The following is a 24,272-nucleotide window of genomic DNA, read 5'->3' on the forward strand; positions in this document are numbered from 1 at the left end:
GTCGGGTGACCAGCAGGAAGGAGGAAACGGAATGGTCATTGCTTTTCCAAGCCCAGACTCTGAACTCCCGGTGTGAGTGAGGATCGGATCCTGATCAAGGTACTTTCCCCGGTAATCCCTCTGACAGCGTTGATCGGGGACGCCTAACTTCGCTGGAATCACTTGGCGCACACCTGGCATTGAGGGACTATCGATAAGTTGCCAACCCATGTCTGTCTATCTGTTGTTTTGAACAGCCCAGTGGCTGATACCCTCGCAGTGCCCAGTTGGCCTGTGACAGATTAATCCATTTGTCTGTTATTATTGTTGTTATTTACTATTAACTCTTTAATACTGCATTATTTGCTTATTGCATTTATCTTTCTGTTAACTGTTGTGTGTGTGTGTAAGCTATAATAAATTTGCCTTTGCTTCACTCCCAACTCTGCCTCCTCGATCCTGAACCAAACAGCCCAGTGGCTGATACAGTTGCAGCACCCAGTCAGCCTGCAATGAAATTGATACGCTCACAGTGCCCAGCTGGCCTGTGACAAAAGGCCCAGCTGGCTGTAGTCCCCCTGTCCCACCATTCAACAGACAAGTCTAAAAATGGCAGAACCCAGTTTAAAATAGACCTGGCTTGATGTGCACTCAAACGTAATCGATCTAGGTTAGACGGGTGCATCGAGCTTCTGTACAGTTACCTGTGCAGCTCCAGGGCAGAAGCTGGATGAGGATTGCTTCAGGCTAGACATAAGGAAAATCTTCTTTTACAAGTTGAGTGCCGAGGGTTTGGAACAGGTTCCCCCCCAGAGGTGGTACAGCTATCTACCCTGGCGATCTTCAAAAAACGTCTTGATGTCTATCTTGCTGGGGTCATCTGATCCCAGCAGTCTTTCCTGCCCAACTGCAGGGGGGCTGCACCTGATGATCTGTAAGGTCCCTTCCAGCCCCTAACAACTGTAAAACTATGAAACATGCCCAGTACAGCTTCTCGACTGTGGCCAAGCCCCTGCGAGGAACACTGCCAGCACAACCGTCCCAGCCCCGTGTCAGCAAAGCATCCCTGCTGTGGGTGCAACGTAGGCCAGCAAAGATGCATTTTACCCAGCCAAATTGATTCCTTCTACCCAACCCGATAGGTCTCTGTTCTGCCCCAGCTTTGCTGCTGCAAAACACAGGAAAGGAAGGGCTGGAAGGGCCCTCAAGCTCATCCAGGCCAGCTGCCTGCCCAAGGCAGGATTCTCCCTAGCTCAAACCCCCCTGGGATGGGGACTCCATAACGGATTGCTAGGAAGCCTCATCCCCAACCTGGATGTGCCCTTGAAGTGCAGCTTGAGGGGTGTGCATGTGTGTGTGCGCGTGTAAATCTGATTCAACATTTAATGTTTATTTTAATGAATGCCCTATCACTTATCTCCCTACAACTCTCAGCAGTCTCCTGGAGATTATCTAATTCCTGGAGACTCCAGGACAAGCCTGGAGGATTGGCAACCCTACTGTGGGGGGTAGGGATTGTGTGTGTGTGCTGGGAGACTGTGTGCGTCTTGGGGGGTGGGGAGTGTGTGTGTGTGTTTGTGCGGGGGAGCGCAGGAGGAGAGTGTGAGAGTGTGGGACGGGGGGCAGAGGGAGGGATTATCTGCCACTGTTGCCCTGCGTGACATCAAAACCCGCGCGCAAGGCACTCTCTGACGTCACCGCTTCGCAGACTCCCGCCGTGACGCGTAATCCCTCAGCCCCGAGCTACGTCACAGGCCGCCTGCAGTGACGCGCCAGGCGCAGCCGTCATAGAGCGTCCGACGGGAGGGGTCACGTGATCGCGGCGGCAGCGGCTGTAGCTGGCGGTGAGCAGCGCCGTGAGCGCCGGCCGGGCCCGCGGGGGGCGGGGGCTCCGCTGCGGTAGCCGGCGGGCGGGACGGCCCCAGCGTTGCGGGGCTGGGGCTGGAAGGGTCGAGGCGGCTGCTGCCCCTCCCTCGGGAGGGCTCCCAGTCGCAGCCGAGGTGGGGGGTGGCCGGATGTGGGAGCGGGGTCTCCTGGAGGCGCGGGGAGGGCTCGTCCCCTGCCTGGTTCCACGGATTTGTGGGGGCTGGAAACAGGAGACAGCGAAAAGAAAGGGGTTCAAAACAGCCCAAGGTGCGGGTGGATCTGGGGGCTGGACTGGATGCCCTGCTGAGGTCCCTTCGACCCTTATTTCCTACGAGTAAGTGCTGGTGTAGGCAGGAGCTGGGTCACAAACTGTCCCATGCACCTGGGTGGTTTCAGGGCACTCGGAGAAGCTCAGGAATAACCCCGTGGATCTGACTAACCACTCCTCTAATCCAGACGTTGACGTTATCTCTAAGCCTAGTTTGCTTTGGCTCTACAGTCCCTTCTCACATGGATTTTTTTTTCCATTTGTCCTCATGAAAAAAGCATGAAGCCTGTGCTTGTTTTCCTCTGTGCCAGCTAGCCATCAACTGCTGAAGAAGGCTGCCTCAGAGCTACAATTCATCCTGAATGAAATACAAAGGTGCCCCCCTCTCTCAAACTGATTTTGGTCAGCCCTTGGTTCCCCGTTTAAAATCTAATCTGTTCTCTCCGTGCTAAAAGGCACAAGAAAAAAAAATCCATATAGTTTATACACCTCTGAACAACTTAAAGGAAGCTTACAGTTTTTTGGTCTTGTATTTAGTCTGGAATAAGGAATATATGTTTTGAGAAGCTAAACTTCTGTGAAGTGACATACTGAGCTGGTCATTACAGGATGAGTTTTGTGACTGACTCTAAGAGCACTGTGGGTGTTCAAATCTACACAGCATGTGCATTAATCTAAAAGCACAGACCTCAAATCCTACAGGCTGCTAGCAGTACAGAGGTGTCCCACAGAAGGGCCTCATTGCATTTTATTCCAACTTTTGAGGCTTTATCCCCCAGAATGCATTGCATTGGCTATGGATGCAGATTATAAAACCGACTGACTACACTTTAGCACCACTTGCTGGAATTGCTGTGCTTAACTTGGGCATCAGCTTTGATGCTAGCACTGTCTGGAATCACTGGTCAGTTGCACTCTGGCTGCACATGTTTGTGCATTAATTGCTATGTCAGCAGTGCTTGTGCTGACATCTCAGTTTTTCCTATAGATTTTTTTTACTGCTAATGGAAGTTGAGGACTCATGTCAGCAATATGGCCGCCAGTGCTATAGTTACGCAAGTTGATAATGGATAATACAGCAATATGTTGTTTTTATTTCAGTTTAACTGCTATCCTGGGGTTTTATTTTATTCAGGACTTCGTGAACATTTCTAGAATAAAATAGAAAAGTAAAACATGAAAGAGACCTAATAATAACAACAGTAATCCTGGTTGTACAATCAGATCCATTCAGAAAGACCCCTTTGCTCACATGGAGCTCCATCCTTCCCATTGTGAATCTTATTGTAAAATTATTCATGTACACTAAACTTTTCAAAAGAAATGTTAAATCATAGCCAACAGGAAGCAGAGTAGGGTGTTTACTTATCTTTCCCCTCTTCCTTTATCACCACCACTTAAGTTTTGGGGGTCCCCCTTTCACCTGCTTTTAGTTTCATGATTCTTTCCTTTGTTTGTGGTGGATTGATTAAAATCATCAAGGTGAAAACCTTGATTTAAATAATTGATTGCAATTGTTTTCTATTTGCACTGATTCTCTCTCCTCTCCCCCTTATCTCCCAACAGTTCATTTTCACTGGTAGCTACAAATACTGAAACACATTTGTATCGTTATTTACAACTAAATATAACCCTAATACTAGATTTAGTACTTTTATTTGCTAACTAGGGAGAATGAAATACAATTATGCAAATTTTAATTTAACCTAATTGCTTAAATTAATTCAGATTCTTCACATCTATATTATTTCCTTGTGTTAGCAGTAGTGAACAATGCATTTACTTTCTTTCTTTTTTTACTGTGATTTACTGTCATTATCTAGGAGTACAGGATCTCTTGGGTTGCTGAGTTGGGACCAGGCTGTTGCATTCAGCCATAGTGTATCATTCCTTTCATAAACTGGTTGAACGGTCTTAAAATTAGTTCCGTGGTTGGCTCACTGTACTTTCATTGGAAGACTGGTCCAGATCCTCACTGCTCTGAGGATTAGAATCTTCCCATTTCCAAGTCTAAGTTCATCCTTGGCCAGTTTATGCCTATTTGTTCTTGTGTCAAGATTTACCATTTTTTTTACCTCCTTGATACAGACTCCCCCGATTTTTATTTTTATGTATAGCTTGTTTACTGTAGCAAAATGGAGGGCTCATATCTGAAGAAGAAATAGGATGACTACCTACATGCTTTCATAAAAGAGAGCATATGAGCATTCATATCCACTCAGGCTTGATTTTTGCTATGCTGAACAAACCAAGGTCTTTTAGTTTTGTCTTCCCCAGATCACCTAATAACCCTTCTCATACACTGTTCCAATTTGAATTTGTATTTCCTGAACACAGATGACCAGAGTTGTATATTGTTCCAGGTGGGGTCTCACTAGTACCTCGGACAGTAGCATTAATATCTTCCTATCTACTAGAATTTTCTCACTGGATACCCTTTAAGATTCCATTTGCCTTTTCACAACTGCATTGCAGCAATGGTCTCTCTTCTTCCTGTGATAAACTGGTATATCTAAGTCTTTCTCCTTTTCTCTCATTTCCAAATGATAAGCTAGAAACTCTTATTATTAGACCTTAAAATGCACAACTTTGCAATTTGTACCGTTATTTCCCATTTCTATTACTTCAGTCCTTAAGTGGTTCAGTTCTTCCAGCATGATAGTCTTACTCTCCACTTTATTGAGACTGTTCCCAACTTTGTGTTATCACAGAAAATTAGGGTTGGAAGGAACCCAAGAGGTCACCTAGTCCAGCCCCCTGCTCAAAGCAGGATCAGCCCCAACTATATCATCCCAGCCAAAGCTTTGTCTATCCAGGCTTTAATACCTGCCAAGGGTGGAGAATCCACAACCTCTCTTGGTAACCTGAACAGACTTCATTATCAACAGATTTCATTAAGACACTTGATTTTTGTGCCACAGTATTTATTAGATGGGGTCCAAGAATGTGTCAGGCTGCATTTAAATGAAAAATAGAATTCAATCAAAATGTGCAGGCATTCTTACAGTGATGTTATTTTATTTATTAGTTGATTAAAACTACAGAATGTTTTCTGCTTTCCAGTTGTTGAAACTAACCTGAGAAGCTACACTCTGAGGAATGTTGGATGACTGATGCAAAACAAAAATAAAAAGCAATAAGGCCAAACCTTTTTGGGCAACAAACTGAAAGTACTGATATTTAGAAAAGCAAATAGCCAGCATCCTATTCCTTGCAAAGACTGAAAATAAAATAAATGCTTACCTTAATGCAGTGTGTGACTTCTTGTGCTGTTTTTAGAAAGTCTGGCTCCACGAGTTAAAAATTCTCCTGATTCTGTGTATAAAAAAGCATAATTTAGCATGTTAGTAGAATTTTTTTTAAGGACTTATTAATTCAGAAAACTTCATGTAGCACATTTCTCATAAGTTGCCGTGCATTCAAATTTATTCGTGTATTAAGAAGGTGCCGCACTTCAACAAGAACGTGGAAAAGCTTGAGAGAATCCAGAGAAGAGCCGCCCATAATGGCCACAAACTCCTGGAAAACCATTTCAAGATTAACTGTGAAGAAGTTTTTCCTAGTGTTAGTGTCCAGACTGTGAAATAAACTCCCTCCAGAGGTGATGCAATCACCTACCCTGGAAATCTTCAAGAGGAGATTGGAGGAGGAGACTTTCTTCAAGAGGAGTCTTCTTTCCTGCCTAGTGAAGGGGGGCTGGACCCAATGATCTTGCGTGGGCCTTTCCAGCCCTTACAATCTATGAATCTACTCCTTTCTTGTAAAAATACTTAAAAGTATATAATAGACTGTTTTAACATCAACTTTATTTAATGACAAGGTAATTGATTATTATTGGACCTGGTTGTTCTTGTTTAAAGGCTTTTAAGATGCAGTTGCAGTACCAGAAGTCTACATACTCCTTGTTCTTTAGATTACTAATAATAGTTGTAGTAGCCTCTCTACAATTTCAGGAACCAAAACCCAGGAAGAGCCTCTGAATCCTTGAGTCCACTAAACTTAAGGCATGCTAGCATCTTGTGCTTTGTAACTTAAATAGTTGTAACTAGATACTCTTTTACACTATCAAAGAAGAGTACAATAAAAAACATTTAACATGAAATACAAAACTAACAGCTTAACATTGTGAACAAGTATATAGGGACTGGACACACAAAACTCGTCTTTCATTAAAACATTACGCTTGATCTGAGCTATAATTTTAGGAAATGTGTGTATTCTAATATTTAAAAGCCTAAGTCTATCCGTCTGTCTGTCTGTGATGCTGACAAACAACCAATCGGAGCGCGAACAAGCATTCAAACAGGAGCTGGCAGTGGTAGAGCACTGCCATGATGGTGGGGACACGGGATGGAGGGAGGGGGGGGTGCTGGCCTTGCCCCCCTTACTCTTTGCAGGTAATGGCAGTGGGGGGGGGGGGGAGTGGGGTCAAGACGGTGCCGGGGAGGGGGGGGGGGGGGCAGGCCAACAGCTCTGGCCTCGGCCTGCCCCTCCCCCCTTCTGTTGCTGCCTGCAGGGCTGAAGCGGCAGTGGTGGGGGGAGGAGTGGACCTGACATGGATTGGGGGAATAGCGGGCGCACTTTAGTGGTAAAAGGGGGAAGTAGTGGGCCTGGGCTGGGGGAGAAACTGACCTAACATGGCAGTGGAGGGTGGGGAGCTGTGGTTCCAGCCTGATGTGGGGAGGGGAGGGGAGGGGAGGAGCGAGCCTCCTCCTTCCCACCCCCTGCTCTCCACTGCCATGGCAGCCCAGCTTCTCCCCATGCCCAGGTCCACTCCTCCCCTCTCCCTGGTACTGTAGGAGGTAAAGGGGGAGTGGGCTCGGATGGGGTGGGGTTCCATCCCTCCATGCTAACCCCCCCTCCCCACCTCCACCCCGTCATTCCTGACAGGCAGTTGGCTAGTTTTTCAAATATGGCTGCAGGTGACACAACATGTGTTCAGGTTCAAGTTCCTTAACTGGCTCTAGCTTTCTTTCTCAAGAAGTTCTGAGTAATGTAAATGAATATATTGCTGTATGCACAGTAACATACAGTATTGGATGTACAGTAGCATTCTAGATTAATAAAAGATTTGCACATACTTTTTGGTCAGATTACATAATATATTAGTGAGGAGAAACCCCTTCTAAAAGGTGTACTGGAAATACATTTCTGTCATTTTAAAGTATTCTGGAACTTCAGCTATTTCACCAGTTTTTTTGTCTTTAAAAATGAATGCACTGTGGTCTGCTGTAGTGTAAAATCTGATTGGTATAGAGCAGAGTCCTCAATAAGTTGGAATCACCTTTTCTAAATCTAAAAGTTAACTAGGAATGTGTAACAGTAATATATTAGACTTTGTACCATGCAACTACATACCTGGCACTAGAAGATCCATATCTGGCACTAGAAGATACACTGTAAAATGTACATTGCTTTGGATTGCTTTGCAAAAACTATTTATCTTAAAGTGTCTTTTAATTGACTGCAAGCAGTTCCTTCTGTTTGACTACAAGAAGCAGGAAGCTATGCTTATAATTACAGTCATGCTAACACTATATTTCAATTTACAGTAATGGAACAAGAACAGGATCCAGCTGTGCAAGAAGATGAAAATATTAAAGCTATTAAAGAAGAGTACAAGAAAGCCTTTTCTTTTGTCAATAAAGGACTGAATACAGATGAACTGGGTCAAAAGGAAGAGGCAAGAAACTATTACAAACAAGGTCTTGACCACTTGCTCAGAGGAGTTAGCATTCCATCACAAGGTCCTGAATGTACAGGATCCGAGTGGCAGTCTGCCAGAAAAATGCAGCAAAAGATGCAGGAGACTTTACAAAACGTTCACACTCGATTGAACCTTCTAGACCAAAATATCCCTGCTATGCAAACTAATCCCAGTGCAGTAAGTGCCTCTGCGGGGGTGCTTAAATTATATCCAGTTATTCCTGCTAAAGTAAAGCCAGAAAAGCCCCCTGTACCTACCTCTCCGATTCTACCATCTCAGCTCCCTGTAGCAGCTGAAAACACTACTGCTGCAGGCCAGGGTCAACTTCCAGCTGTGAGTCCTTCATCTCCAAACACTCACTCTTTGCCAAATGAAGCACCTCCTGCATATACTCCTCAAGCTACTGATGGACACTACACTGTATCTTATGGTACAGATTCTGGAGAGTTTTCCTCCGTAGGAGAAGAATACTATAAAAAGTGTACTCGGCCTCCTTCGCTTGAAAGTTTAGGGGTAGATGCAGATGAGTTGATTTTGATTCCCCAAGGAGTACAGATATTCTATGTGACTCCTGATGGGCAGGTTAGTGCTCCCTCATACCCTGGATATCTACGCATCATCAGATTTTTGGATACTGACAGTGAGATGGCCCGGAATCGTCCGCCTGCATTTCTCCAGGTAATGTTTCGATTGTTGCTTAACTAGAAAATACATTCTGTGCCTGTCATCCATTCTTGAAAAAGTGGTAGGGCTTTGCAATTTAAGCAATTTACAGTTTTTATACTTCTGAGCCAATATCTAGTTTGTGTTATTGTGAAGAAATGGTTTATCAATAAAAATACTATATTCTTAGATGTCACTAATGCAAGGTATTGTTTTTTGCGGAGAAATGGCCCATTCTGAGAATTGCAGAGCACCCAACATTTTGATAAATTGCTTCTTTTGAAAGAGTTAGCTGTTAACAGCATTTTAGTGTTACAGATTTAGCTTTCTCATCCCTCAAATTTGACCTATTGAATGCACGTTTGCAATTAATTAAATTGGTGTAGATAAAGAGGCAGTACGCTTAAACACTCAAATCATTAATTTGGATAACTGCGAAGTTTTAAAATGTATAAATGTTTGTCTCAGTTACTTAAAGAAGGGATACTCCCTCCCCCATCAATGAAGGATTATTTCATATTGTATTTTCCAGTGTAGTTTCCAACTTCACTCTTGTCTTGTTGGGTAATTCTGTATGTTTTACAGCCTTGCCTATAAGTGTGAAACTTTGTAAACAAAAAAAACAAAACAAAAAACTCTGCCTTCAGTTGCACAGACTCCCCACTACCATGGAATGCCCATGGTAGTACTGGGAGCAGGCTGTACCCTACTGCTACTTGCCCTTTTCTACTTGGAGCGAGCCGTGCCTGCATCATGCCTCCCCACCCTCCCCCTGCCCTAACTGGGCAAGCAGCAGCAGTGCATAGCCCCTGCTCCCAGTGCTGCCATGCCTGCATCCCATGCACCCCTGCCCCAGCTGGGCAAGTGGCAGCATGGCATAGCCTACCCCTTGCCCACCCGGGGTGAGGGGGGAAGCAGGATGCCGGCGCGGCTGCTGCTTGCCAAGCCGGGGTGTGCGGGATGCGGGCACGGCAGTGCTGGGAGTGGGCTATGCCGTGCTGTCGCTTTTCCCCCTTCTGCCCAGACCCAGCCGCACCTGCATCACGTGCTCGTGCCCTGGCTGGGCAAGCGGCAGCACAGCATAGCCCCTGCTCCCAGCACTGGCATGCCCGCATCCCATGCCCCCATGCCCCAGTTGGGCTGTTTGTCCTAGCCTCAACCCCAATCCCTCCCTCCTTCACCCCCTCTGCTGCTTCCTTCTGCCCACCACAACAGACTTGCCAGTGGAAGCAGTTGTGTCCAACATCAAGGACTGCTGCTTGTTTAGTCTATAGCCAAATCTCTGAAGCGGCTCCGAATCTTCGGATCCGATTTGGCCAAATCGAATCACTGTCCCTCTGAATAGGCCGAATCTGAATCTGAAGAGAATATTTGCTACTTTGCTCAGGCCTAGTAATTGCACCGTAAACGTAGACTGGCGACACATGCAAATTAACTATTGCGCCTTAAAGTTATTGCTCAAAAATGTGTAATAACCAGGGATCCTGATTTTTCTTGGATTTTTTTTTTTTTTTTTTTTAATCCCCAACTTTTGGTTAAAAGAAGTAACCCCAAATCCACATTTTTTCCGTGATTTAAATGTAACGCCACTAATATCTATATATGTATATAGTGTTTCATTTTAGTTCTAGAAAAATGTGGATTTGGGGTTACTTTTTTTTTTTTTAACTGAAAATTAGGGATTTTTTTTTTTTTTAATCGGAGAAAACCAGGATCCCTGGTAATAGCTTGAGCTGGTTTCTCTCCAGCTTTGATTTGCATGTGGCATGGGAGGAAGCACAATTGCTTGGATCACATATTAGATTCAATTGTCCCTTTCCGTGCTTGTGTAGAGGGGGTCTCACTTAAAAGGCTGCTGTGCTAAAACATTGTCCTGTAAAAGCTAGCTTGATCTTTTTCCCGTATACATCTTTGGTTGTTTATCAGGAATGATGTCCCCAACAATGCAGTTTTTAGGTTCGTGTGATTCTGTCCCTCTCTTTTTTTTGCTAGCTTGCTTTCATAAAATTAGTTTTATATATTTTAGTCTACTGTTATGTCTGACTCATTGAAAAAGGTGTTGCCCAGTATACACACATTCCTTTATGTTCTTGTCCCCTGCAGGTTTGTGACTGGCTATATCCTCTTATGTGTGATCAGTCTCCTGTTCTCTGCTGCAATTCTGGAGTCTACATGTTCCCTGACATGATGTCACAGGTGCCAGGATCACATGTGGGAGTAGTGTTGTCTTCAGAACTCCCAGCAGCTGACAGAGAGCTCTTTGAAGATCTGTTAAAACAGATGTCTGATCTAAGAATCCAGGTAAACTCTAGGGCTGTGTTTTTTAAACTAATAATGGAAGTTGCATGTTGTCACTGCCTAAAAGTATGACTTTGGGGACTTATCTTACCAAGTTATCTGAATGGTTGGTAAACTGGACAGAAGAATATTCATTTCAGTACAGCCAAATATAAGGTCAGGTCATACACTTAGAAACACAGATCGTAGGCCATATTTTTTTAAAAAGATGATCATTTAAATGATATGGAATAGAAAAGCAGTCTCACAAACACCATATTCAAAGGTAGTATTGTTGCTGGACCACTGTTTATAGCTTTGGGTCCCCTTTAAAAATATGGAAAGAGTTCAGAAAATAAACCAAAATGATTGGTCTAAAAATATGCCTTTAAAATGAGAGAGTTAAAGAACTCCCATCTATTAGCTGATTGGAGAGAAGGTAACATGACTGATCTGTGAGAACTTGTACAGACAGAAGCTCTAATATTAGAAAGTCCTCTTGTCTAGCAGATAAAAATATAACTGTATCCAGGGATTGGAAATTTGAAGTTGAATAATTTGAACTTGCAAAAGCAAGTGGGCATTGGAGTAGTATCTTAAGGAAACAAGACCACCTGCTTTTTTTTAACCACTAAGACCTGACCTGAGCTCAGTACTGTTCACACAGAACCCAGTTTTGTAATGTACTGTGCATTGACAGACTCCTGTGGTCAGGTAGGATCCTGTTTTGACTACAGTGAATTATCTTTGCTGGCACAAGGGTTCACCATAGAGTGCAAGATTGGTTTTACTTAACAAGCAAAGTAATTCCATCCAGTGCATAAATTACTGGGTGAAACTCTTTGCAAGAGTTTCCCTTTGTGGCTTAAACATTCCAGAAATCTCTTACTGTTCCCTCATATGATGTCGCAGGTGCCAGGATCCCATGAGAGGGTAGGGTTATCTTCAGAGCTACCAGCAGATCATTTTGAGGATATATTAAAACAGATGTCTGACCTCACAGTTCAGGTAAATTCCAGGGTTATGATTTAAATTTAAGGTAAAAGATGTAAATTGTCACTGAATAACAGCTGTTTAAACAGCTTTTATAAAAGTGTCTCAGGTTTTGGCAGTAGACTGGTAGTTAGGGCATGCTCTTCCACAAAGAGAATCCAAATATGAATCTTGACTTGTCTCTTTCTAATCTAATGGCAGCATGAAATGTTGCAGTTTTGTATTTGGAAAGGAGAATCTTCTCCTGTATGGGTGGGGGGAACATCAAAACACTGGAAATTCCCAAGGTTCTGCAATGTATTTTTTTTCTGTTTGGTCCTAACAGCGAGTTGGCCATGATGGGTACAGAAGGCCACTGAAGAAAAATGGGGAATTTTTTTAAGAATTCTAAATACTTTTAATATGAAAGTCTAAAATGTATCATGAGAACGTTTAAATAGAACAAAAACACACCTATGAATTAAAGGATAATCCTATTTAAGTTTTTTGTTTTGTTTTTTTTATTATTATTATTACTGTTTTCAAAACGCCCTTCTAAAAATTTCTTTTATAGGCAGTATTCTCTTTAGGTTTTAATATAATAGAAATGTCAACTTCTGTGAGGCTTGGAGACTTTTTATGAAGTTGTAGGTGCGGTGACTTGTCTAACTTTACAGACAGAAATGTTAGGAAATGTATTGAAAAGGAACGGGAAGAAGGGAAGGAAATGAATAATTGAGACAAACTGATGTGCATCTTGGGTTTGAAAGTCATGTGTGAGAAGAAAGAGATCTGATGCATGGGCACACTTCTGATAGGACATTTCCTCTTAGAATCATACATGTCCACATATGGTTCAATAACTTCATTTTAGTTGAAAACTAACTTTGTTGGTATTTACTAGGAGAGTATAGTTTTCTGTTTTAAATTAATTTGAATTCTGGTGGTATTTTTAAATGGTAGAAATAGATGGCTTTTTTTAACTGTTTAGCCAGAAAGCAGTAGGAATTCAACCCTTTGTATATATTGTCGTTAATGTCTCTGAGAGTACACTTGATGACACATGATCATGGTCAATTTTGCAAAAGTTGTAGATGTTCCATTCTTTACAACAAGTGATTGGCTGATAACACCTATTTAAAATATTCTGTGTGATTTCTTTTACTAATAGGTGACTGCTTTTCAGTTTCAAGAATTCTGAGTAAGATGGTAAAATAGAACTCGAGTTAAAATTTTTTTTTTTTAAGTTGCACTCTGGCAGCCAGGTGTTCATGCTACTTTAACAAGGAGTAAGGCAGAATGAAGGGCAGAGTGCCAGCAGAGATTTAATTCATTCAATGAGGTGTAAGATTTTAGATGTGACAGCCTACTTCATCAGAGCGAACTAATTCTCCGAACACCATATAGAAACGTTATTTGTTGGCCTACAGTTGTTCAGCTAATTTCATTTTTATATAGTGCTGGTAAAAATCCAGTTACCAGCTGTACATAATGTCATGACTGATAGTGACATACATTTTATTTTACACTGCAAAATAACCTACTTCTTCTGCATAGCAACTCACCTAAAGAGTTTATAGCATTGAAGATTAGTTGATGATACAAATAATGCATCCAACCATGTGTGTATTAAAGTTTGTGTATATACCTTTTTAGGGGAAAATTGAGTAGAAACCTATATTGTTAAATAATAAGAACTTGTACCTTTTGGTCATTCTGTTACTGTACTGATTTAATATGCTGAATTTACTGACATCAAAATAGTGTGGCAAGACTGGGTAAATCTCTGCCTACAAATCATTATAGATGTCTTGTTAACTGTCTGTAGCATGTTACTTAGTGTCTCTAGTTGTTGAACAGAAATAAATAGGGTCTCATCTATTTTTTTTTTTTTAATCCCTCTCTGTCCATATTTCTTTAATAAACAGTCATGTGTGTGGCCTTTTCCCCTTTTTCTTTTTTCTAAAAGTACTTAAATGGCTCTAGGTATTGAAATTAATTTCTTTGTGCTGTTCTGTATTTTTTACTCTTATTTATGTTTGCATTTCTAGATGATGACTATATTGGCTCTTTTCCATTTCTCCTAGACAAATCTTCTTTCACAACATCAACCAATCCACTTTTCAGCTACTTGTATTTGACCTTCTGGGTACTTAAGTTGTACTAGTAAGACTTTTCTCTTGGGACTGGCAACTTAGTCCAGGAGAGCATTCCTCTGTCCTCTACTTGGAACTAGAGTCCATTATACAGTGCGTATGTACCCTTAATAATTGCAGCAAAGTTGCTTTAATGAAAAACAGTCATCAAGCTGGTAACTGCTACCTTTGAGTGGTGGGCATTACTCCCTAATCCAAAGGCTTTAGCACATTGTGGATGAAGGCAAATGGTTAAACTACTCGGCCTGAAATGAAAGGCAGCATCATGCACAACTCTGGAGCTTTCCTGGCTGTACCAGCCTATAAAAACATCAGGACAACATGGAGTGAATAACTCCTCTTATCCTCCCCACTCAAATTTATAAACGAGAGCAACTTCCTAGAAAAGCTACATTCTTTTGTTGCAGCTGGACTTTCTGAATAAAGCTAGAATATCGGAGACTTCCACTTACATACTGAACATCAGCAAAGATTTAGTTTTGCTCTTAGAAAACAAAATGAATAGGTGGACATGTTTCTCATTTTTCATGCTTTTTAATATGTGCTGAGATGCATTTGGTCAAGTAGTTGAGCCAAGTTACTTCTGTTGGGAAGTAAATTGTTTGCCTTGCTGCTGGACTGAGTAATTCTGCAGAAAACATTGTTTTAAATTGTTTGTAAAACTCTCTCTCTTAAGCAGTCTTTCTCTGTGAAAGCCACTGAATCTCTTGCTGCACGTTACATTTAGGATGTGTTACGGGCATTTAAAATGCAAGCGACCGCTCACTCAAGCAATAACACATGCTAAGTGCACTCATGCAGAAAGTCTAAACTCTGTTATATGAGCAGTATGTATTGAGTAATGTGTTCAGCTGTCATCTAGCCGTTCCATGGAGATAATACAAGCAATTTGTGCTCTTCACCCAATAGTGACATCAGCCAGGGACCCCTCTGCTGTATCACGCCCTACATAAGACAAGGAAAACCATGCATGTCAGATAGAAAGATCTGGGATCTTTCACTTTTCAGGTTCCTCCAGGATCAAGTTGAAAGCCAGCTGCCCACAGCCATGGGATCACACCAGAACCAGTCCAAGACTCTGATGCAGTGCCAGGGCTGGGACCAATAATCAGCAAGTTGTGCATGTTGGAGATCGTAGTAAACATTACTGTGTGACTGTTCAGAACACATTCTAAATTTAATACCATTTAGATTTAACATGGACTGTCTTGTACACCAAGGCCCTCGGTCAATTTACCCCAGAAATAAAATATTCTGTATCCAGCTACATAGCATACCAACAGGTTGCCCTAACTAATTTGATGTATTTTTCTTCCTTCAGCCTTCGGAAGCTTCAAGTGATGTGATTAACCTGGCCCAAACTGTCCATATTCAACCACAGCCTGAAAGTGGGGGGAGAGAGAGAGTATTGCCAGAATGGAGTGAGAAAGTAGCCCATGGAATCTTATCAGGTATTGCCAAAATAAAGGATTCCTGTTTTTGTAAACTTCCTTCCAGTAGTGCTTTAAACAATATTGTTTAAACTTACAGCTGCTAATAAGCACTTTTTCAGGCCACTTATTAGAACTGTTATAGTCCCTGTGAGTTGCTTATGTTAATGAAAAATATGTCTATGTCCTGTTTTTTTCTTAAACATAAACATCCTTGATTCAGTACTCAATTTGTGGTGGCAAAAGCACAAATTTGTCAGATTTACACCTTCAGCACAACCCTAAGGCCTGTGTTGCCTGTGCTGTGACCATGGATCCAAATGGGGTTCAACTTGAATGGGTTATCAGAAAAGTAATATTTAGACCAACACTACTTGTGTGCAAATGCTCTTCTATCCCAAGAGTTTTCTCCAACTGTCTAGTTGCTGTGTATATGAGGAGACTGGAATGTGATGTTTGGAAAACAACTAACACGTAGGAATGTGTGGCTATTATCTCTGACCTTGCTAATACAGTGAAATGATTAACCTGGATCTGTATGAAAATAAAGCTGGATGAGGACTTGTTTGATTTAAGACAGAACTAGCAAGATGAAGATGGGCTGGAGGGGAAGTGGGTGAGAGGAACCAGACAATAGTACTGCTGTAATGAATTTGTATTGGCATCTCTGAGAGGGAGTGTAACTGCCATCTATAGTATAGGTATATAGCTTAAGAATGTTACTAGATCCAAAGCTGGAAGGAGAGACAGAGAAAAGAGCTTGTCAACAGCTTTTTGGACAAGCCTATGAGTATTACATGTCTTAAACAAATTTATTTTTGTTTTGAAGGGGCATCCTGGGTGAGCTGGGGCCTAATAAAAGGAGCTGAATACACTGGCAAAGCCATCCACAAAGGAGCTTCTAAATTGCGAGAACACATTCAACCAGAAGAAAAACCGTTGGAAATCAATCCAACTGTAGCAAAAGGGCTTCATGTGGCAAAGCAAGCTACTGGGGGAGCTGTGAAAGTCAGCCAATTTTTAGGTAATTCATTCTGCATTTGAATAAAGTGTGGACTTTTTGCAGGAACTAGATGAGGGGCAGAAATGACCCGATTTGCAGGTCAGCTAGTTGTTCCTGGCTGTCACCTGTGTTAGATCAAGTTATCCCTAATATTTTTTTGCTGTATCTGGCCCTTAGGTTGTCTCTTCTAAACCCATAGGTCAAGCATGTTGCTCTGATATTTTATGCAGCCTTAAATTCACTTTCAAATATACAGGTTGGAATCAACTTGGGTGCATTGCATACAGAAACTGACTAATCTCAGTATTGAAAGTTGTCATGTTTTACTTACCTGGCAATAACCTGCATTTTAAATATTATAGTCATAATGCGGTATTTAGCCTATAGCTGTCAACACATCTGGACCAGTGTAGAAAATGTCTTCAAATCTTTCTATTTAAAATTAGACCAATACATCAATATTTAAACACCTTGGTAAGAAAGGGCCTGGTATTTAGAAGTGCTGAGCAACCCTAGCTGCCAGTAACTTCATTCTCTTTGTTTGTTTGTAACTTGGTAGTCTCCTGGGACCGAACTGATATATTTTGTGGTGCACCTGGAGGAGTCAGTCCTAGTAAGAGACAACATATGGCGTTGCGTTTACATAGAAAAGATGCAGAAAAGGTTACCCTTCATTTAAATCTGTATTAGAACTCAAAAATGAACCTAGATACCTATTTTATGCCTAGTTCCTTAACTACAAGGTCAGCTTTTGTTTTTTTGAGAAGAGATGGGATTGCTTGGAAACTGGGAAGTAGGCTATTTCTGTACTTAAATTTGAATATAGAAGGCTAACAACTTAAATGGAATAAGAGTGCAATAGGTTTGGGGGGCTCAATAGAACTCCTAATTCAGTGAACCAAACAATTTTCCCTGAAGTTTTATAAGAGCTTTAAAGAGACTTAATTTGAAAATGTATTTGTATATTTTGTTAGTTGAAGGGGTGTGTTCTATAGCAAGTTGTGTTGGAAAGGAGTTAGCCCCACATGTGAAGAAGCACGGAAGCAAATTGGTTCCAGAGTCTCTTAAGAAGGACAAAGATGGGAAATCCACTTTTGATGGTGCCTTGGTGGTAGCAGCAAGTGGAATTCAAGGTAACAAGCAAAGAATTTTCCTAAATACATATTATAAACTATATAACTAACTTTAATTTATCAGTGCGCTAGCCTAAAGTAAGATGTTTGCTTACTCTTACAGGATTTTCAACGGTGTGGCAAGGTTTGGAATCTGCGGCAAAATGCATTGCTAAAAGTGTTTCTTCTGAGACTGTAAACACCGTCAAATACAAGTAAGTTGGTTCCATCAGGTTTAAAATTGGTGTATACCCTGGATTATACTATGGTTTATATACGAATCTTGGCAAATACACAGACTTCTCACAGGCTAGTAGTTTAGGAAGCCTCACTATACTTTTCTCTAGCCATGCAGTGAATGGTTGGTGTTGGTTTTTTGCTTGTTTTGTTTTTTGTCGTTGTCCCCCCCTCCCCCCAGTATATGAATAGTAGCAGACATGCCCTTTACCTAAATCATGGAACTGAATAAATGTTCCTGTTGGATGGTGTGTTTTGTTCTAATCCCCATGTCAGTATTTCCATTCCACCATGCCAAAAATCATGAGAGAAACTTAAAATCAAGAGACTGGCATGTAAATCATGAGATGCTATTTTTGAAGTGGGGGGGAATGTTATTTGTAAAGGTGTTGGGGGGCTGTGGGTGGGGTTTGGAGCCTGGAGAGAGGGGGGTCCCCACACGCTGCCAGGATGTGGGGTACTGTGGGGCAGGAGTGAGGAGCTGCAGCAGGGCTGGGTGGGCTGTGGCTTGGGGGTGAGTGGCAGACTGACAGTCACACACACAGAAACACTGACAGACACATAGGTGTCAGTAAGTGGTGGGAAAAGGATGGAGGAAGAGGATAGGAGGGGGAAGATTGAGGCCCCTGCACTCAGCCATGTAGTGTCATTGCTGCCCACCAGACTGGCAGGGGACATGGGGCGTGCTGGCTGCGCAGCACATCCCCTGCCCAGCTGGTGGCAGGAGGCATGCTGGGGTCGCATGGCTGAGTTCCTGGGGCAAGGCAGTAGGGTGTAGAGTCCCAGCCTGCAGCAGGCAACCCATCTCTGCTCTGTGGTGGGGCACATGCCCCCATGTCTCCCCCAGAGGTGTGCATTGCTGTGGGGGAGCTGTGCCCCTCCTCTGCGCCTCTGGAGGACCTGCCCTGACCCAAGGCCTCATTCACCCCTGCCCCACTCTCTCTGTCACTGCAGATGCCTGATCTCTTTCCTCCTCCCCACCCCACCAAGCCCTTTCCCTCCACTTACCAACTAGGAAAATCCTGAGATTTGAGGGTCAGATTGAGAGATCGTGAATTGGAGTTATTTTGACTTTGAAATCCTGAGTCTTGTGATGGTTTTGCAACAGTTGTCATTACTGCTGTGTTCTAAAATATTAGTTTCAGGAGGTGTTGGCAGAAATCCTATTCATATTTTGATCTGGATGTTACAACATAGCATCATTTTTCTTTTCTTTCTTTTTTTTAAAGTGTTCAGTCCACAAGTACTTCATTGTTTTTGAATTACTTAACTCTTTTTACCACTTCAGTTTCCTAAAGCTACCAAAGTTCTGATGAAGTAGAAATAATATGACTATGTAAGGAAGGGTGTTCTTTTTCCCACCTACTTGTACTTCGAAGTGTTAAAGAAAACCTTGGAAGGGGTTTGAAGGAGGAAACTTCAAGTATACGCAGTAGCAGTTGGGTGAACAAAGGAGAGTGTGACTAGAGCTTTTTCATTTATGTTGGGCATAGAAATAGATGTTGCAGAAGCAAATAGAATGGGGTGGTGGGGAATGGTAGAAGGATTTGGGAGCATTGGTTACTAAACTGATGGGAAGACAGATAGTAGAAATTAGAGATGGGGAGATATTGAAGAGGACTGTTTGAGGAGATGGCAGAGATGAAAGCATGCAGGAGGTATCCAGGTGCAATGGATATGATTGAAAGTGGGAAGTTTCTGTTGTGATGCATTACAGACTGATGACTGAAAAAGGTACTCCTGCAGTGCTGGGGGTGCTGCTTCATAGCAACAGGTCTCTTTTTATAAGTAGACCCAAGAAATACAGTAAGGCCAGTGGAAGGCTGGGTAGAATACTTGCAAGTGGCATGGAAAGAAAATAATTGATGTCTTTGTAATATCCTTGTGTCCAGGGTACTTCTTTTTTTTTAATAAGTTTTGTTGGCTTCCCTTTGTATAGGAAGCATCTGTAGTAGCTATAATTAAAATATTGGCAGTGGGCATACTGGTTCTTTGTCCCTTTGTGCACTAGACATGTCCAAGTAACGTATATAAATGTGAGAGTAACCATCCTGCTTATCAAGGTCTTTTCTCTTCCATGTATCACTTTAGAAGAGTCTGACCTATCAAAACTTCATCCCTCATCTCTGCCAACTAATGGAGTGGTAATCACTCCACTTGCTCCAAATGGAATGATTAGCCATTTCCTGTTAGAAATAATTGAGGGGTTGTATCCTGTTGCCCTTTTAAATGCATACTAATGTTTGTTTCTATTTTAGATATAAAAATAGGAAACATGGAGATCAACAATCAACGGCTACTAAGAGTGAAAAGCACTAAGTAACTTTAAATCTTGCAGTTAACTACAACTTGCATTATTTGATGATTTGAGGATTCCTTCTTCTACAAGGAGTTTTAAAACACTTTGTGAAGTTTCAGTGTAGATGAGGGGTGCTCAGCCCTGGCCAGTGAAGCAGTCATCCAGATGTTTGGGCTCCTAGCAGGTCTGAAAATTTGGCAGCAAGGGAGCTAATATTTAATTAGGAGTCCTGTTCCAGACCCCTGGAGGACTCCCATATGCCGCATAACTTGGCCCCTTGTGCTGTTTTGCAGGGCTGGCCTGGCATGGAGGGTTTGCAATGCCTGATCCTGCAGACCAACCCCACACCACTCATTCAGCCCATAGGCCAAAAGGTTGTGCACCACTGATTTAGATGACAGAACAGATTATTTTTCTTTTGTATCACCCTTCAGGAGTTTAGTTAATTTTATTTTTAAGACCATGGTAAATTCAGCTAAATTCGTGGCTAAATTGTGCAAATTAAGCATAATAGATGCAAAATTGAAAGAAAACCAGGTTTCCACTCAGCTAAAACAGTGGATTTAGTATCTTGGACCGTGATACTCCCTTCTTGTTATCCTATTTCTCTAGAACCCTTTTTAAAAAAAGGGAGAGATCTTGGAATGTTAAGTCCAGAATGCCTGCAACTTAGTAGGAAAATGAGCTTAAGTTACATCTAGCAGTTCACTTGCCACTATAATTCCATAAAGGCAAAATCATTATGTAGGTGAGTGAATAATTCTGACATTGAAATTAAATTTACAATACATTCAAGTATAGCTACAGAAGTAGTAGCTATTTGGATATCACTACACTACATACTTATGTGCTTTTTTCAATGCTTTTTTGTTTTTGTTTTTTTTATTTGAGCTGGGGTGAATATTCAGTACTTCAAATAGTAAGGCTTAAGAACAAAGATAAATCAATTATCCTCGTGCACTGGATGATGATGTAAGCGCAACTATGACTGTTGATGCTGTAGCAAACTGACTTCTTGTTTCCACCTTTGAAATATTTAATCAAGCTGGTGAATATGTATTGCTTTTTGCTGTGAAACTAATTCTGTGATCTGCCTTCATAATTAAGGCTGCTACTATATCAACAAAGAATTTGAAAGAAACATACTACAGGCTTTTCCTATTGAATTTTAATGTTGGTTCCAGCTTTCAGCTGCAAGGGCTGATCCACTAATATTAAATAAGGACCTGGATTTTTGTATTTGACGCACACTTACCTTTATTCTCAAAACAAACAAACGAGCAAAAAAAAAATACCTGACCCTGATATCCTAAAGGGTATATTTATGGATTAAAAAGTAACCGTTGCCACGTTTGCCAGGTACGTAAGAGAAAGATATCAAGAGCAGTGATGGGAGGGCACCCTTAACACAGCTTCATTGCCCAGCTACCAGGTTAGGTAGCCAGGTATGCTTCTCTGGCACTCCGGGAGTATGACGACAAATATAACTTTCGATCAGATTACTAAAGGCAGCAAATGATTTTGTCCCTGATGAGCCAGGCCTCAAAGGAGGTAGCAGCAAGCATGGCTTATAGGCTGTAATTCCAGGAGTCAGCTATGTGAAACTCCAGAGCTTGCTAAAGCACTGTCTAGCAGCCTGCCTTAGGTAGACTGCAGTGTTCTCTAACCATATCAAACTCTTCTGTAAACTAGCTGACCCTGCATGCTAGGGAAACTTCTGAATGGAAGGATCTGACTTGCCTACCTGTTTAAACTACCATGTTAGTATGGATAGGCCAGACCATCACTGGGGCCTATGCCTTAACACTTGGCTAATCTCACCTCTTGTGCAAGTCTTCTAATACAGTGGGGGCCACCCTTCCTGGCAGGTGTGCCACAGGTAAGCTCCACACGCTCCCTGAGTGCCACTTCGATTTCCAGTCAGTCTGCTGCACTGTGCTCTATGTTCCCTGCTTGACTTGTTGCTTTGTTTTCTTCTCTCTGCCCTGCGCTTCCTGATCTGTTCTTTTGCTTTATGGTCTCGGCCCTATCTGTTGCTGTGTTCTCTGGTCCCTCTCTGATCTGCTGCATACCACACACAGACTGCCCGTGCCACCAGACATGAATGCCACAAGTTGGCCATCCCTGGCCTAATGCAACAAGGAAGTACAGAGGGAGCTACTCACTAAGTTTTCCCAGGGATTTGTATGAGGTCTCATTTCGCATTGTTTCCTACAATTGTAAATAAAAATAAAAAGGAGAGGGGGAGTACTGGCAAGTTTTCCATCCCCCAGCACCATTTATGTCTAGGTCCTGAAGAATGTATGGAACAGGATTGAGGAATCGTTGATATTCTGATACTGGTAAATGTTCTGAAATTAATGAGCACTACGATAAATTCATTTTAGCAACTTTCAGTATTCCTGTTTAAATATTTTAACAAAGCTCATTAAAGAAGCAAGGCTATGTTCTTTCATATTCTTTTGTGTGCATATTCTTTGGAATGAGCTCAGTTCTCCGTTCCTTGAAATAAATTGGACTACTTTACTCACCTATACAACCACTGTGTTTTTAAGGTATGGAGATGATGCTGGCCATGCTACAGATAACGCTGTGAATTCTGCAATCAATGTAGGAGTGACAGCATTTAACATTGACAACATTGGCATCAAGGCTATGGTGAAGAAAACTGCAAAGGAGACTGGCCATGCTGTGCTGGATGAATATAAAGTACTGGAAAAGGAAAAGAAGGAAAAAAAGGATGCAATATGAAAGCACTGAATTAATTCTTAAAGCTTTACAGTATAGAGTTAACTTACTTAAATGAAAATATTGCTAACCTGTAATTTAACATAAATTATCTTGTATTTTTCTAACTGTTATTGGAACCTGCACTTGAGATGTAGTACTTTTCTCTTTCTTTAGCCTTTCCTGCAGTGATGTGGCAGTCTAACCACTAGAAGACTATGTATTTGCAGTGACTTGTGCTATCTTTAAAAAGAAATTTCAGATGCACTTTTTTCCAAAATATTAAAATGCAGCACTAAGATAAATAATATAATCTTAATTTATTCTGAGTATTTTTGTAAATTCATATTTGCAGAGATGGCACTGAGTAAAGCTATTAGAGTTTATAATTCTATTTTTCATTATGGTTTTAATTAATTTCAGCAAGCCAGAAAGGGCATAAGATCAGCAATTATATGATTATTAGCAGGACAAAAGAGCATTCTCTAGAACCCAAGGAATGGAATCTAGAGCTAATTTCAGCAGTGCATATATTTTATATAAGACCAAAACTCAAGGAAACGAAAGATGAGCCTCAGGTAACTGTAGCCACCCCTTTTTGAATTAAAAGCTTTTCAGATTTACAAACCAAAGACTTCACCACACTGTTTTAAAGTTAAAAGTCACCTTTGAAAGAGAGACACTTGAAAACTGGAAAATAGTCAATAGAAGGAATATTAATCATTTTGTGAAAGCTGAATTTGTTTCCTTTTCAACCAGGCTATATTTTTTCTGATCATTAGGCTGTAGGCTCCAGCTAGAAAACTGTTCTGAATAAAGGCTTTCATTGACCTTTTACAGGCTCTGCTTTACGATTAAGCTACTATAATGGCAGTGTCTTCAGAGGGATCTGTAATAGTGTAACAATGGATAGTGTTGCCCTCTAATGGAATGTAAATGAATTTCATGTAAATTGTTTAGTGCTAGATACTGAAGCAAATACTGAAGGGCAGTATCCTTACTAACAGGGAACTTTCAGTCTTGTTAAGAGTACAGGGGTGGGACATGACCACACAATTTAAGCACTGGAGGGGGGAAAGAAACACAAGAAAAGTAACTTGTTTTATTTTGCTTGGTTTCTAATGGGAGAAGAAATTGACATTTGTTGTACAGTTTGTTGTGTGGCAGCTCCATAGATAGAGTTTTGTGAACAATTGTAAGAGAGATTATGCACAGCTGCTGGCTTAAAAGTTGTGTGGTGGGTTTCACAACCCTGATATGCTCTAACCTTGACTGAGCCTGTACAGCGAACAAAAGTGCAGTGTTTATAATCAGTCTACATTCCATACTAATGGGAGCTGCCACTTTTATACATAACCGGCTGTTAAGTGATACATACTGATCAGACTTAAACATGCACAGCTATTTAAAAAAATAATATATATACAGGAGGAAGAAGTGGAGCATTTCTGTGTGGCTGTTGCATGCATGCACCTGGTGGTGATGAGGAGCCGAGGACAAAGGAGTAACAACACAAAGTGCAATTTATGGAGTGTCGTATTGAATTGAAATGATAAATAAAATTGGTCAGATACCT

General features: G+C 41.6%; 1 protein-coding gene across 4 annotated transcripts; it reads left to right on the forward strand.

Moving 5' to 3' along the window:
• Positions 1-1,720: 1,720 nt before the first annotated feature.
• On the forward strand, positions 1,721-24,269 carry SPART (spartin). Of its 4 annotated transcripts, XM_019498264.2 has the most exons (10): positions 2,392-2,488; positions 7,666-8,498; positions 10,587-10,784; positions 11,673-11,768; positions 15,210-15,339; positions 16,148-16,342; positions 17,296-17,454; positions 17,558-17,648; positions 19,929-19,989; positions 22,525-22,615. In XM_019498264.2, exons 1-9 carry the CDS (start codon positions 2,476-2,478, stop codon positions 19,987-19,989), a joined length of 1,776 nt encoding a protein of 591 aa, XP_019353809.1. In that variant the 5' UTR covers positions 2,392-2,475; the 3' UTR covers positions 22,525-22,615. The 4 variants fall into 4 exon arrangements, with proteins under 4 accessions (XP_006267491.1, XP_019353809.1, XP_019353807.1 ...); XM_006267429.4 differs by lacking the exons at positions 2,392-2,488; positions 19,929-19,989 and adding an exon at positions 1,721-1,823 and having other exon boundaries at positions 22,525-24,269; XM_019498262.2 differs by lacking the exon at positions 19,929-19,989 and having other exon boundaries at positions 22,525-24,269.
• Positions 24,270-24,272: the final 3 nt, after the last annotated feature.

The sequence above is a fragment of the Alligator mississippiensis genome, chromosome 1 (genome assembly GCF_030867095.1).
Source record: "Alligator mississippiensis isolate rAllMis1 chromosome 1, rAllMis1, whole genome shotgun sequence".
In the NCBI taxonomy this organism is placed as follows: Eukaryota; Metazoa; Chordata; order Crocodylia; family Alligatoridae; genus Alligator; species Alligator mississippiensis.

What these genes read in the sequence shown, in the direction of transcription:
- SPART (XM_019498262.2), top strand. An exon ending in TGTCTGATCTAAGAATCCAG is followed by an intron (nt 10,785 to 11,672) that starts GTAAACTCTAGG and finishes ATGATGTCGCAG; the next exon opens with GTGCCAGGATCCCATGAGAG. An exon ending in AGCCCATGGAATCTTATCAG is followed by an intron (nt 15,340 to 16,147) that starts GTATTGCCAAAA and finishes TTTGTTTTGAAG; the next exon opens with GGGCATCCTGGGTGAGCTGG.